General features: G+C 39.3%; 2 protein-coding genes across 2 annotated transcripts; both read right to left on the bottom strand.

The window, feature by feature from the left end:
* Positions 1-2,749: 2,749 nt before the first annotated feature.
* Positions 2,750-3,970, bottom strand: LOC104446165 (transcription factor MYC2). Its single transcript, XM_010060061.2, has one exon. The coding sequence runs from the start codon at positions 3,968-3,970 to the stop codon at positions 2,750-2,752; it is 1,221 nt and encodes a 406-aa protein (XP_010058363.1).
* A 4,939-nt stretch (positions 3,971-8,909) lies between these two features.
* Positions 8,910-10,340, bottom strand: LOC104446164 (transcription factor MYC2). Its single transcript, XM_010060060.3, has one exon. It carries the CDS (start codon positions 10,338-10,340, stop codon positions 8,910-8,912), a length of 1,431 nt encoding a protein of 476 aa, XP_010058362.3.
* Between the last annotated feature and the right edge of the window lie 6,074 nt (positions 10,341-16,414).

Genomic DNA, 16,414 nt, shown 5'->3' with positions numbered 1-16,414 from the left:
TCCCTCCGGCCCCCCTCCATCCACCGCTTTGCTCTCCGGGGCCGTGACAGGAGAAACGACAAATTTGTCGTGTAAAATATGATGCTTTAGAAAGCATTATGGCTTACTACAAGTTTAAGACATTGATATGTCACGTGTGATTCTTTAGAAAGCATTATTGTCTCCCGAGTCGTGGACAAGTGAAACACCATCTCCTTTTGATCACAAACCGCGACCGGTTTCTATTTGTGGGGCGCTATATACACTCTTGCAAGAACGGGGAGCAATGTTTTGTACCGCTATGTCTTTTTTATCATACTCTCATACAGTCTTTCGCAAAGTGATGTTTTGTCTTAAAATTCGTCTGTAAGGATGGAGATTAACCATGTTGACCCAGCGAAATACATAAAATAGGTAGAAGGTACCTCTATTCAGTGGAATATATGAATTAAGCCAAAAGTTATCACTTACATTAGTGCCAAAAGTTTTTTTTTTTTTTGCTTACTTAAATATCACATTTTTAAAATAAAATAAAAAAAGTAACCATTTAAGCACTAACTCTAATTTGGGTTGTCGTAACATGAATATATTTTTATTAATTTCTCCATCTAACATTGCCCCTGATGTGCCGTTAGCATATATACCTTAACACGAAGTCATCTACATATTTTGCCTCAAATATAAATCCTAAATCACAACTTACCATGAAATTCCCAAATTGGAAACCCTACATCAAAACCCTCGTTGAAGTCCCCACGAAAGCAACTTCACAGTTGCTCAAATCCTTTACCGTCGTCCCCACAACTATACCAAGAACCAAGCCCCAATTTTTCCGGCTAATTGAGCGGGTGAGAGAGGATGACGAACCTGACAGAGTGAGTGAGCAATGAGGACGGTGAGCAAAAAACAGATACAGGGAGTTGTTTTTTCACATGCGAGGCAAGCGTCGAACAACAGTGGAAGGAAGATGGCCTATTTTGAGAGTGACAGTGCGACGTCATTTTTAGACAAAACAGCCATGTCGATTCATGCGACATAGTTTAAGATGTCAACATGGATCGGTTTAAAAAAAAAAAAAAGAGAGAGACCAACTCATACTAAAGTTTTAATTATAAAAGTCACGCAATATCTTTTTCCAGAATTTCTCCTCCAAAATACTCAAGTGTTCGTTTTTTCTGACCTAAGTGAGCCAACAAAAATTTTAAGCATTAAAATGAGAGCCATATGAAATTTTTTAGTTATTTTAGTGTCCTTGTACCTAAACATATGTAAATACTTATATTTATCCATGTCAAGTTATTATCAACTTGATTCGATATGTCTCTCTGAATTAATACGATCTGGTAGTTGTTTTCTTACAGGACAAATATTCAACACCCTTTTTAGCTAGTCTTTCTTTAGGATGTTAAATATGATAATATTTCATCGTATTTTTGTTGGTAATGTAAGCCTATTCGGGAGTGAACTTATGCTGATGTTGGTGAGGGCTAATACACCTATGATTATTTGTGTACATATTTCGGTCATGGAAATATGGAGGAGATAGATTTGTTTGATGCATACGTATTTGAAGTACTGATTGTTCTGTTACACGAAGAAAAAAAAAAATTGGCAGTTCGGCTAAGCGGAAACTCTATCAAATTTTAGTCGCGAAAATCGTATGCACGTCTTGAATAAAGTTACTAAATGAGTAAATTTGTCTAGCCGTCTCAAGGGATGAATAGCGCTTCTCGGTTGTTATGGACACTGAACAAGATGAAAAAGGGCAAGAAGAGCCAAATGAATCTGGACATGAAATTTTCTTGCAATTTTAGTGAAGAAGGGAACCCATGTGGTGCATCCCCAAAAATCAGGGATTAGTCAAGCGTCTAAAACTTTACAGACTCCCCATTGTCACGGAAAAAAAAGGGACAAGACGCGTTATACCCTTTTAGAATCAGCCACAATGACGAACATGAAATTTCTGAAACAAAGGGGATTCCGACGGTGACGGAGTAATAAAACTTTGCTAATGTGGACTGGAACATATGACGAAAGATGCTTTATACTACACCACAATTATATGAAACTCTAGTGATGAAGAAACTTTTTCTTCCTCCAGTAAATTCACTTTAACCTCTGTCCCACTCTTTATAAATAATCACCCATCTTCCATCGTTCGCGCGCCATATGCAGAATTTGTTCAAATATGTCCCAATAACTCATAAAATTTCTAATGGCTAACCGAAAAAAAAAGAAAACATATATAAGAAAGAAAAAGAAGAAGAGTCGATAAACACCTTAACAAGGGACAAGGTGGAAGATCTTTGAAGAAGTCTAACGTGTAATTTGAGCAAAATACACGACGTACAAATATAATCCAAATTGACTCAGAGTTAACTATTGTGGCCTTCTCCATAGCAGTAATTTGGAATTCAAAAATCTATTTACTAACAAAAAATATTTGTCAAAACTACATTTTATGTCTATATAAATGAGATCCACGTCCAAAGTATTGGCTTCTAAAATAATCTGGTCAGATCACTAAATGAAAAAAACGTTATAATGTTTTATGTCGGTACTACTCTTGCAAAAGCTAAAAACTAGATCGGACCATCACTGGGATTCTGTCGCGGCAATATAAAGTCTTTGACACTCAAATATGGAATGATTGTGAAAACAAGTTAATTAGACAAACAGCACTACAATTGAAGAATTAACAACACAAGTTCAATTCTTAAGAACGACATAACAAAACCAGAAGCACAACAACCAACACCTTAACCATGAGTCAGACCTTGCACAATCTTGCAAGAATCGCATCTCTCAAGCTCTCCTCACTCGCCCACCCAATCGGAGTCCGAATCACCACGTCCTGAAGCATCATGTCCTTTACGCTCGACATGCTCGCGTGGTGGACTTCGAGCTGCAGCTCCTTGAGCGCACCCATCAGCCTCGCAGCCGGGTGGTCCCAGTTCGGGCTCCGGACCCAAACCACCGCTTCGTCACCTACCACCTTCACTCCTACCTCCATCTTGCTCAAACCCTTGACAACATTCAGCCAAGGGCTCGATCCGATCTTGCTAACTGGTGATATCGGCTCAGTTTTATCACCAAAACGGCCGGCCACTTTGCTCAGGCCGATCTTTGGGGGTGGAAACTTGAGCTCACCCTCTAGCTCATCGATCCTTGATCGCAGCTCCTTGATGTAACTCACTGCGTCGGAGAGAAGAGAGGCTTTGTCCATTTTCGTGACTTTAGGGACGACAGATCTTAGGGCGTAGAATCCCTGCTTCAGCTTCTCTCTTCTTTGCCTCTCAGCTTCCACATGGTTCAACCGCAAAGGCGATGGCAACCGGGCTATCTCTGTTTCATCCCTCTCCATCTTTGCAATCGTAACGCTCTTGTTAGAGGAAGTGATATTTTGCGACACGCCCACTCTTTTTAAGTCCCTCTTAGAACCCAAAAGCCCGTACGTTTCTGAAGGACACGTGTCAGAGCGTGAAGTGCCAGTTCCGTCTAACGCGGAACATGCTTCCTTTGGAACACCATTGGACTGATGCTCTTCATGGACATGGGGAGTAATACCAGTGCTCAAGAAATGAGAAGTGAAGAGGGATTTGGCTAAGCGGACTAGACTCCAATCTTCGTGGAGTCTTTTGGTGGAACCCAATTCAAGAACCCCCGTATCACAGGGAGTTGATATACACACTATGCTCTTGATTCCAGTCGTCCTTGCTTCTCTAACCCTTTCACACTCGTAAATTCCGAGCTCGTCCTCGCCACACAACCAGATGTGAGTCCCAGAACATAATGCCCACCCGAGGATGCTCTCCTCGAAGGAATACGACCTCGTGGCTGACACAATGTAGTACCGTTCAAGATCGCTGACCTCGTTTTGGACCAGCTTAGTATCCATGTTTGAGGAGGCGTTGAAACCGGCGCTGCCAAGTGTCCCAACCTCTTTGAACACCCTTTGATTGGTGGAGTTCTTGGGTGTGAGGTCTTTCATCCCTCGGAATTGGCCATCGCCCCAAATTAGGACAGGACAGCCACGGTCGTCTCTCGAGGGCTGCCAGAAAATGGAGTAGACCCAATCATCAGGTCGGATCTGGAGTAAGAAGTGAAAATATTGCTGGAGATTAAGTGAGGTTTCTTTAGGAAGAGGGACTAGTGAAGAAGAAGAAGCGGAAGATGTGATTTCTGCCATCTGGTCAGTGGTTCTGAAGTGGAGCTCGGGTTTTCTTTCCTAACTCTCCTTGATATGAAGTCTTAGGATTTGATTTAATATGCTTGTTGGGGGGAGAGAGTGAGAGCATGTGATTTGGGCAGAACGCTAAAAGGGCGAGGAAAGTCTACTACTTTGAAACTGTTGAGCCTCAAGACGAAGTTTGAATTAGATTAATAAGATCATTCACATTCAAAACTTTCAAGTTTTCATACGATGCCCAATAAATTTATCATTTCTAATAAATAACAAACGATCTGTTTCAATAGTTGTTTACATAAGCATGCGTAGCTTCTGTCACATATGCATAATTTATATCGAAACATTCACTCGCTGTCATGAGATCGGCCAATTTTGCTTGCTCTATACTTTGACATGAGCGTAGATAATACATGTTCTTATCACACAATTTTCTTGGTGGTAATGATACACACGCTACAGGATACCCCATAATTCTTGGATGAAAGAGAAATTGAAGTTGTACTCTTTTGATGCCCAAGTGAGAAATCTCCGTCCGCTTATTGAGAAAGTCCTTTCCTCCCAATTGACCAGAAAACATCAAGTGGTCTAGGATCGAACTGTTAACCATCATTCTCACATGACGGTAATGACCACGTTTGTCGAAAAGAGAAGCAAAACCAACCCTTCTAACTTGCTTTCATATCGATATGATTTATTGTCCTTGTCACTCTTGTTTCTATAATGATTCCGACCTCGTTGTTCCCATCTCTTCAAGGATTAAGCATGTGTAATGTACGCGTTGGTTTCCTATAAAGCCCGCTTTGACCAATGGCGCAAGCTTGTTCCCCCAACTTAAGTATGGCTCGTGTCACTCGCTTGATTCATTGGTTTTGTGGAGCATTTCATGAGCAATGACTCCCCTTTCCACGATTTGGCTTCCTAGTCATAAAAAAGAAAAGTGTGAAAAAGTACCTAATTTCACTGAGGCCCTAATCTAATGAACACTGGATGAGTAGAGTATTGCCATACCTTGAAACTTATCTTGTAGGGCACTCCTTGTAAGTTTTGAGAATCTGAAATCTATCCTATAAGGTCTTGAAACCATATCAAAACCAAAATCCCTCCACATCCGTGGGCTTTAGAATAACCTATATTTATTTTAAAATTTCATATCAAATAAACAAAAATGCCATAAATCTATATGTGAACACATTCAGAATCGACATAAAAACATAAGTTTGTTACCTAATAAAGCGCCAGGTCATGTATAACACCAACATAATTACCCAGACATGATAACACATGCGTGAAATGCTACAGATAAATCAACTTCGTTCCGTCAAAGGGCTGGACAATTTTGGGAATGGTCGTCAATCAGAGGACGAGGCGAATTCAAAGGCACAGTCCAGAGAGTACAGAACAGGCCTGTTCCCACGTGCGACGGCTTTCGTGGGCTGCTTGAGTTGAACCTCCTCTCCACGATTCCGTCCATTCGTACCAACTATGAAACTATGGGCATGACCCCTATGATGTTTCCTGTCGTTGCTCATTTTCGCTTTCCTCGGATCATCCGAAAGGAAAACGCGCAAATATATGTGTGAAAGAAAAAGTGAAAGCGCTAGAGGTTTCTGAATTATTTCTTTTTTTGTAATTGGACCCCCAAGCTACTTGTTTTTTTGTTTGAAGCGATCATTCTATCAAACGTATAGATGGAAATGCCAAAATGGCCATTGAGTCGTCACTTAATGCTGACAGGACCCTATAGTGACATTTACCAAAAAAAATTTTGACAAATAACAAATACCAAAAACACAAATATTGAAAAAAGAAGAAGCAAAAAATAGATATTTGAAAAGAAACGACAAACGATGAGAGGAGCACTGCTAGGTTGCATGCTGGGGGTCGAGCAATCCCAACGGCTATTGATTGAGGGTTGTGCAACCCTTATGAGTGAAAGAAAGCACAATCTGGATTTGATGACAAATAGGATCACATACTTCGACAATAGTAGACACCTGAATTTTGACAATCCATTTAACTAATAATTTCTTAAAAAATTAGAGATCGACCTTGCTCCCTAAAAAAAATAATTAAATTGCATATAATTATTCGGATTATTTTGCATTAATATATAGGCTCATAAAATTGCATATAATTTGAACTAGCGTTGATGAACTTTAGTAAAAGGCTTTAAGCTCAATTATTCATCTGGGCTGGGCCCATGAGGGAATTAAAATTTGAAGCCCATAGAATCATGCAATAGCCGAAAATTACATGAAGAAAAGGGAAGTTCTGAGTTTAATGAGTTACGTTAAGCCCACATAATTGCATTAGAGATATAACTTTTTTAGCTTAATTTTATTAACCCCATAAGGATTTAAATAAGAGTCAAGCCCATTAATATGGCAGAAAAGAGCCCACGTAATTGAATTAGGGAATGAGAAACCTAACTTTACACAATATATAGACTTTAAGTCTTCACAAAAAAGATAGAAAGAAAGAGAAAAAGAGGGAGAGTGGAGATTACGGCCAAGCCCTCCCAAGGGCGAAGCAAGCCAATTTATGGAGCAACCACAAAAGCCTCACTTGGATGCACTAAAGCACATTCTCAAGTTATACAAGGTAAATTTGTCTTTGGGCTCTTATATAAGAAAGAAGCACTGTGTGAGGTATTAGGCCATCATCATGCTAACTTTGTTGGAGGTCGTGATGCACGATGATCAACTAATGGGTACATATTTAATCTAGGATCAATAGTAGTATCATGGTGCAATAAAAGACAACCGATTGTGTCATTGTTTACAACAAAAACTAAGTATAGAGCAATAGGAATGGCAGCTAAAAAGAGCATGTGGCTGGTATAATTAATGGAAAATCTTCATCAACCAAAAGACTATAGAGAATGTAGTGTTCCATGCAAGGAACAAGCATATAGAAGTACATTATCACTTCCCGCAAAAAAAAAAGCATTACAAGGCGAGATAAAGATGGAGTATACCAAGATGAGCGCCCAAGTTGCAAACATCTTTAACGAAGGACTTGGAACTGCAAAATTTGAAGAGTTTCGAAGGCAACTTGGTGTGATTGCAAGGTTTACACTAAGTTGATGGAAAGAATTGAAGAACCGCCGTCACTCTTTCCACCTTTATAGATTTATCTAACACTAAGTATCTACAATAGGTAGTTTATGTTTGTGGTGTTGAGGTCCCTTAAGTGATAGTTTAGAGAAGTGGTTGAAAATTATTTGAAGAGTAGGTAAATTATGTAATTTTGGAAAAGTCCGTGTTGAGCTCTTGTGGAGCACTCCCCTTGCCAACTTAAGTATGTGTAGAGACAAAAGGAAAGACTAGTGTGGAAGAGTGTTGTGTAAGTGTGCGGCGTGTGCGCAATGAGTGGCGTGAGGGAGTGATGTGTGTTAGTGAGTATAGTGTGGAATATAAAAATAATTGTGGAATTCTCAGAGCGGTGATTGGTGAGTGTATTGTCTTTTTTTCTTATAATAGTATCAGTGTGAGTTTGTTTCCACTTGTTCCTCAATAAAGGAACTATTTTTTAGTCTCTTCAACCACTCCTAGAATTACATAATTTTTTTTCCTCTTTTCATAATCCAAGTGTGTGAGGATGGAGACTTGATTATTTAAAAGCACATTAAACATCCTAAAATCCCACGAACCAATTATACTTAGGCCTTTGGCCTCTAAAAATGATCCTCACACAGAGCAATTTGCACGTGTGGTAAGATTCGAATAGGCAATATCCAATTTTTAAGTCGGAAATCCTCAACCATCTCAACTGACTGCACCAAGATTGTGCATTGTCAGCAAGGGGAAATTACATTTGTGCTTGTGTAATAACTAATTCTTCCAGTAAGTACAGGGAAAACAAAAAACAAAACAATATCACGAAGAGTAATGATACTCATGCAAGATAATTCATGAAGCAGTTATGCATAGGGTAGACTATGCTTTTCATCGCTGAATTTGAAACAAATATCACGTTTGAAAATGTTTCTTGATCATGAACTCTCTCTCTCTCTCTCTCTCTCTCTCTCTCTCTCTCATGAATTGTTGCATATCTAGGAGTCATCGTTGCCAACGAGAAATTAGAGCTATTTGAGCAACTTTATGGCATTTTCTAGATATGGCTATGTCTTTCTCCATACTTGAATGGGAAGAAACTTTTTTTCCAATTGGTCATTTGATTGCGAAGGTCCAAACATGTATATCACACTTATCTATTTTTAGTTGGATTTATAAGTGAATAATGTCTATACTTGTAATCTACAATCTCAAGGCTTGGTTCAAGAAAGTCTCTCAAATTTGGGTAGAGAAAAACACAGTTCTTCTTAAAAAAGACACATGACCCATTTGTTAAATCAGGAAAAGTTTATCAAACACATTGATAGTATGCATATGAGTTTGAGCAAATATGCATATAGGCTTGAGCACTTCTATTGTATTTATCTTTTGTTGACTTTACAAACATAGATAGAGAATTTTAGGGAAAATTGTCAAAAAATCATAAATCTATTACACTTTTAACAATTCAGTCCATTGGCCGAATGGACTCAATTAACAAGAAGTGAAAATGTTTAAAACTGAATTGGCAAATTAAAAAATTTAAGACTAAATTAGTAAAAGTGTAATGGGTTTATGACTTTTTGTATAATTTTCCCTAGAATTTTACTCTATCAAAAAATAAGGAGAAAATGTTCACACTACTAAACATCAGTACTTGCCTTAATACAATGGAGACATAAAATTTACAACTTGCATAGCTTATTCCGAATGGCATCTCTCATGGAATGGTCGCTGACCAAGCAGTCAACCGGAGTCCTAATCACCACATCCTGACGCATCATCCCCTTCACACACGACATGCTGGCGTGTCGGACCGCCAACCCCAATTCCTCGAGCACGTCCATCAACCTCGCGCACGGATGCCCCACATTGGGGCTCCGCACCAGGATCACCGCCTCCGGCCCCAACACCTTCACCTCCACCGCCATCTCACTCAGCCTTGGGACAGCCAACGTCGTTGAGGCCATTGTCGAGCTGTTGTTGCTCAGAAGCGACGTTGTCTCACTCACGTCAGCGACAGCCCTATCACTCTTGAGGCGCTTCGGAGACGAGCGCTCGTACTTGAAGAGCTTGGACTCCAATGCGTCGATCCGGGACCGGAGTTCCTTGATGTAGTCGACGGCATCAGCAAGGAGAGACGCCTTGTCCATCCTTGACACGTTGGGGACGACGGAACGGAGCGCATAGAACCGCTGGTTCATTTTATCCCTTCGCTGCCGCTCTGCCTCCACGTGGCTCAAGGGACCTGACAGCGACGGCGACAATGAAGATTCTTTATCGTCGTCGTCGACTATTTTCTTCCGATAGCTCTTCTTAGATATGTTATGATATGCCGTGCCGACAGGTTTAGAAAATGGACGCTTGCTGGCATCGACAAGTGCCGATTCGTCGTTGGATTGGTTCTCTCCACGAGGATCGACAGGAGGGTTCCAGAAACGAGAAGGGAAGAGGCACTTGGTCAAATGAACTAAGCTCCAATCTTCTTTAATGATCTCTGAGGAGCCCAATTCAAGAACCCCAGAACCATTAGGGATTGATATGCACGCTATGCTCTTGATTCCATACATTCTTGCTTCTTTGACCCTCTCATCACACTCATACATCTCCAGCTCATGGCGGTCTTCACCATTCAACCAGACGTGACCTCCTGAGCGAAATGCTTTCCCCAGAAGGCCATGTTCGGATGAATATGACCTCGCAACCGAGAATATGTAGTACCATTCAGGGTCACCGATGTCGCTACTGTGAGCGAACTTATCATTCAGACATTGGGTTTCTTCGAGCACCCTTTTGGTGGTGTGTTTGGATGTGAATGGGTCTCTTGTAGTTCCTTGGAAATGGCCGTCGGCCCAGGTGAGGACGAGACAGCCGTGTTTGTCTCTTGAGGGCCGCCAAAAGATGAAGTAAATCCACTCCTCAGTTCGGGTTTGGAGGATCAAGTGGACGAGTTGCTGGAGAGTGGGTGAGGCTTTATGATGAAAAGGGAAAAGTAAGGAGGAGGAAGCGCAAGATGCGAGTTCTTCCATGAGGAGCAAGTTGTTCAGCTCGAGCCAGGATGTCTCCCTTATATAAGAAGTTGAGGCATAACTAGGTGTCCGAAGACTGGCCCGCATAAGTGATGTATTAAGCGATGTGGTTGGTTGTAACTGAGTTTTTAAATGGTGGTGCATATTCAACACGTATTTAGGGTCTAACCTATTATATGGTATACGCATTTTGTAGGCATTCATAATATACTTTTGCATAATCCTATAAAGTTTTTAAGTAATGCTAGATATACCAAGATCGATTCGCAAAATTGATATACTAAGCGAGGTAATGTACTAGAAGTTGAGATTCAATCAGGTGGATGATACTCAAGAATTGACAATATAGTATAACCACTCACTCTGTATACTAATAGGCTCCAACTATTTCATGGAAAATCAACGACCACAAACTATTGCATTAATTGTCTTCCTTGCGAAAATGCATTAATGGAAAATGTCTTCATCATCAACAACCACGTTAAATACAATTCTCTATTAATAATGAAAACACTCCCGTTTACTCATTTTTTTAGAAATACAAAATGGAAGAAATGAGAAAAATAATTTTTAAGTATTTCAATTACTCGTGTTATGCCTCTCTGTCAATCTCTCTGCATCGAGGTTGGGATTTCCCGCCATGGAGGTTATGACCTAAAGATTTGGGTTCGCTTGCCTCGCGCGCCCCCAAAACTCTGGTTACTCGAGGCCAGCAACCTGCATGATCATGGTGGTGGGTTTGGCGCCGTTTTTTTATTCGATTGCAAAGCCACAGAGAGCAAGGACCCACGACCACGGAGGTTGCGACCTATATTGTTTCCCTTTAACGACGATTGCCCGTAATCGCTTGACCCAAGGTGTGTGGTTGTGGGCTTGGTTTCATCAACACAGTTTGAATTTGAGAGAGAGAGAGAGAGAGAGGAGTTTCAATCAGTAAGATAGGGAGAATCTGCGAGATAGGTCGTTTAAAAAGGTAAAACAGCACTGGCAACGACGACGAAGAACATTTGAGATCTGTTTCTTTTTCTTTCATTAATTATTTTGTTTAATTTGCTAAAGCTTTCTCATTTTTTTTTAATATAACGACATGTAGGTTTTACTTTTAAAAATACAAAAGATATTGACTAAACTAGGTTTTGTAGGGTAATCCATGCAATCAAACCTGCCCTGTCAAATGTCCCATTGGTTACTATGTGGAGACTTCTTCCCTCCATCTTTTTGAATTATTAGCTCTATTTGTAATGTAAGGGATGCCCCTAAGCTGCTCTACTTCATATATTCTATAATACTTACATCTTCAACCACAAAAAGAAAAAAAAAAAAGGTAGTTCATGCGTTTCATATTTATTGACTGACAATCAACTCTGTGGTGTCATGCTGATGTCGACAGTGTTCTTGAAAAAAAATCTATTTCGACAATTTGCGCACGATGAACCCGAAACCAACTTGTGGTCCTCCCACGTTTCAATCATTGTACTAAGAACTTCAGGATAACATTCTGTTTTCCTTTGGTGGAATACGAATTACGACCAATGTTGTGCTAAAAGCCCTTCGAGAATTTCATTCGTCTCTTGCAATTCATTTCGGATTTTGCTTTCTTATACCGAAAATGATAGACTCAACCTGAAAATTAATCTGACATCTTGTAAAAGCAGTAACAGTTAGGTTTAAAACTTAGGAAAGGTGCTTTAAACACAGTTATTAGGTTGTAGAATGGACGCGCAGCGAATTCAAGAGATGGAGGTTTAAACTCCTTTTCGTCCCTAGACAAGACGAGATCGACAAATCGAAGTCCAAGTGTCGGAGGTGTGAGAGAAAGTGACATTTTTGTCGCAGCCTTTCCCTCTTTTAAACTAGTGATTTGTTCTAGTGGGACACAACCACGCGCAAGCTCTTGATCTTTCTCAAGTATCTCGCTCCTCCATCTCTAAAAATATCCAGGCTTGGCTTGTGTACCAGATGCAAGATCACTCTGCCTTTTTTTTCAGTCGTCTCTAGTATCACGGCGGAGCCGTGTTCGCTCCAAATGAGTACTATTATCCATGTCTCAAATTGAATATTTCGACTGCCGATGTAAAATTCTTGTAGCAACGCCCAAAAAGGATCATCGAAAAATTCGCACTTTTAGTCTTTAACTCATGAAAAAATTATGATTAATATCCTGAAAAATCTCAAACTTGTACATATGTGACAATTTACTCCAAACTAATTTTTTTTACCATGAAAAACCTCAAATTGGTACACTTGTGATAAATTTACCCAAACTGACCATAAAAAGCCACAAACTAGTACACTTACGACAAATTTATTCCAAATTAATTTATTCAACAGCCAAAAACCCTAAATTAGTACATTTGTGATAAATATACTTTCCATTAAATTGGATTAATACCACAAAAAATCTCAAAAATTGTATAATTATGATAAACGGAGAGTAAAATCCCAAACTAGTACATTAGTCAACTGTTACGTGTCATTCAACTTAATAGTTTAATAGTAAAATTTAACGAAAACTAATAGATGGTAAATTTATCACAAGTGTATCAGTTTATGTTAAATTTGTCAAATGTGTACTAGTTTAAGAATTTTAGTGGTCAAAAAATTAGCTTGGAATAAATTTGTCACAAATGCACCAGTTTGGGATTTTTTAGGGTGTTAACCCAAAAAATTATGATATCTTTGAAAAATGGAGCAAAACGGAGAATGGGAATTTAGATAGAAGAATTTATGTGAAAATAGATTGGAAGAAAATTAAAATTTTATGACATTTTCTCTTGCCTTTCCTCTTCCCTCCTTCGTCCAAACAATCTTACTATTATTTTTTGCCATGACTTCTTTTAAATTCAGTGTTTCAACCGATATTCACAACAAGACCTGATCTAAAGCAACCATATTTAGATTTAATCTATGCAACTCTTTCTCATCTAATCATCTACTTGAGCTTGTGCACAACATTAATCTTCCGACATAATTGTTTGAGAACATAAATTTATTGTGCGGTTACTATCTCTAACTTTTCAATTTAGTCAATTTAGTTCTAAATTTCTTGACAATTTGCTAATATATTATTTTTGGCCAATTTTAAATAAATATCACTTATGTGAATGTTGGTCGTCGTACGTGACATGGCCTTGCCATCATGGTTGATTTTACTTTTTTTTTTTTTTAAATCTAAATATTTGTCTTTTTTGTACTATTTCCCTCCACCGAAGCCCTAGACTGGCGAAGGGGAATATAAAAAAAAAAAAAAGATAAAATAAAATGGAAACAAAAGAAAAAGAAAAATGGGAAAAAATAAACTGTCAAAATTGTACTATATTGATAAACTGTCAAAAGTTTGAGGAACAAATTGATCAAATTCAAAATTTATGATTGAATTAGCCGCCGTATGATAGGTTTAAAACTTTTTGGTAATTTCCTCTTAGTCTTTCCATGACACAAGCATACATTGCTCACTATTTAACAATGTTCTTGACTTTAGGTAGAGACAATAAAGGATGTTTCCATATGATAAAATCAAGATGCGGACCCCTGGACTACCATAACTTGGCACAAAGGGACACTTAAGTGTCATAACTTACAAAAGTGATACTTGAGTGCCAAAATTGGAGAGAAATTGATCACTTAGGCTGTGCATGATAAAATTTCTGTTTTTTATTTCTTTATTTCTCTGTTCCCCGGAACAGGTTTGGAACAGAAATCTCTTTGATAACGCAATTTGATTTCTCTATTTCTAAAATAGATTTCTATTCCATAAATTGATTTGGAGGTGAAATCAAAATTAAAAATTGTAACTTCTCAGTTTTTGAAATAGAAATATAAATTATTTCCTTTTCTCCATCCTTCTTTGTTTGTTCACAGACGTCGACTCCTTCTCCTCACTTCTTACCCTTGCTTTTCTTCCTTCTCCTCACTTCAACCAAAAACCCTAGCATTGTCGATTCCGAAGCTGTCCATCCTCACCGTCGACTCCGAATCCATCCTTCTTGCCACTGTGGACTCCGACGCCGTCATCGTCCTCTTGCCAGTCAAATCATCGCTCATCTCGCCGTCTCCGTCCTCAAACCTTCCAATTTGCTCCGGTCGTCCCGTCGGACCCATCTCCTCCGTCCGCATCCCCTTTCCACTCTCAATTCCGAAACTCCAATCACTGTTGCCCATCTCCGTCGTTATTCAGTCCACTCGCATCCGCGTTCGTTCATGTTCTTCTCTAGAACTTCTCACCACGATTCCTCACGAGGTTCGATTGATCCTTCCCTTCTCGCCTCTCTTATCATGTTTCAGCTTTCGTTTTGCATATTCGATTTCGATTTCCATATTGTTTGTTGAAGAGGGATGGGGGATTTTATGTTCTCGATGTTTTGTCTTACATTTGTCCTTCTTGCAAAATTGTTGCTAGTGGATTTCGCCTCTTTCTTGGTTGTTCTGCGCTTGTGCTCTGCAAACAAACGGTTGATGTTTGTGCGGCGAGTTTGTACATGGATTTCGTCTGGGCTGCTCTGTTTCTCGGTGGGGTGGGGTGGTTTTGGATGTGAATCCAAGGCTCGTGTTGTGGTCGATCGAGATTTTCGGTGATGGAAAATGGGTACGTGAATGTGAGAGCGAATGCAAATGGTTGGTGTTTGTGCGGCGAGTTCTTACGTAGATTTCGTCCGGGCTGCTCTGTTTCTCAGTGGGGGTGGGGTAGATTGGTTTGGATGTGAATCTAAGGCTCGTGTCGGGGCTAATCGAGATTTTTGGCGATGGGTAACGGGTACACGAATGGTTGTTGTTTGTGCAGTGAGTTCGTACATGGATTTCGACTGTGCTGGTTTGTTTATGAGATTGCCATATGCTGGTATTCTCTTTATAATGTTGATACAAACCTTCTAGCTTATTATGCAAGTGAGAGTAGTGGTGAATGTGAAATCAAGATATGGAGCGATTTTTGCAAAGATGATTGTCATTCAAGCAGGTTCTAATTGCAAGAGAGACTTTATCTTCATCTAGACCTAGTTTTTGCATCTCTATTGAAAAGAATAAATGAAAGAATCACTAAGGTTTTCTCCACTCAAGTTCATTCCTCATGTTCCTTAAGTCTTTTTATATCTCCTGACTTTCCTTTCCCATCGTATAGTTGCATTTTGGAGTAAGTTTTTGAGATATCCAGAACACTAAGAAATGTTTCTCATCTCATCCTTAATGCTACTGAACCAAGATTACTGGAATGCAGTCATTGTAATCCTCTTTATATTTGAGTGCGAATCGATTTGCTGAAGCAGTCTCATCACGCAACACTCATTTTTTCAACATATTGGTACTTGCCACCATGCATTTTGTGCAATAAAACATTCACTGTTGTATCAAAAATTTCACCCTTTAGCTTTATAAGAGAAGAGAACTCATTTTGGCTTCTAATAATCTTATGATGCTTTTTATGAAGATAACTTGTTTTTGCTTTAGTAATACACACAAAATAATGGATTGTTGATTTTATATGCCTCTTGAAGATACGATTTCCACCTATGTAACTGTTTTTCTTGTTATTTGTTATTCTTTGACTTCTAATTTCAGCTTACCCTTCTTGTCTTCGAAAACAGATTCCGCGTCTAAATCACAAGCACCAAGAAGAGTGAGGTAAAAGGATGGGGACAAGAGGGTTCTTAGAAATAGAAATTTTATTCTGTTATCAAACGGATTTCTGTTTTAGAAATAGAAATTTTGAGTCGTTATCAAACGGGTTTTTTTGCTCAGAAATTTGTCTGGGGAATAGAAATTGAGAAATCAATTTCTGACCGGAAATTAATTTCTATTTCAGAAATTTTGTCATGCGCACCCTTTAGTGCAACTTCGGCCAAAAAGCTGACGTGTGCAATTTATGGCGAAGTAAGTGCAAAACGACGCCATTTTGCATGCTGATGTGGCCAAATAATGCAAAAATGGCGTTGTTTTGAACTAACGTGGTAAAAAAATACAAAAATTAATTAAATTAAATTTATTTAAAATATTTAAAAATAATTATTTTTAATATTAAAAAAAAGTGGGGAGATGGCTGAGGGCTGCTGCCTCCCCCGCCCGCCAGAAGGGTTGGCGATGGAGGGGGGGTCGGCCAGGTCGTCGAGCCCGGCCGGGGCGACGACCCGAGCCGACTAGCGGCGAGCCTACAAGTCCTCGCCGGATCC

This window comes from Eucalyptus grandis, chromosome 11 (genome assembly GCF_016545825.1).
Source record: "Eucalyptus grandis isolate ANBG69807.140 chromosome 11, ASM1654582v1, whole genome shotgun sequence".
In the NCBI taxonomy this organism is placed as follows: domain Eukaryota; kingdom Viridiplantae; phylum Streptophyta; class Magnoliopsida; order Myrtales; family Myrtaceae; genus Eucalyptus; species Eucalyptus grandis.
The sequence above is the reverse complement of the archived record's forward strand: the minus strand, read 5'-3'. Positions and strand labels throughout refer to the sequence as shown.

Excerpts from the sequence above, each read along its gene's own strand:
- LOC104446165 (XM_010060061.2), bottom strand. The coding sequence starts at position 3,970 with ATGAAAGACCTCACACCCAAGAACTCCACCAATCAAAGGGTGTTCAAA.
- LOC104446164 (XM_010060060.3), bottom strand. The coding sequence starts at position 10,340 with ATGCGGGCCAGTCTTCGGACACCTAGTTATGCCTCAACTTCTTATATA.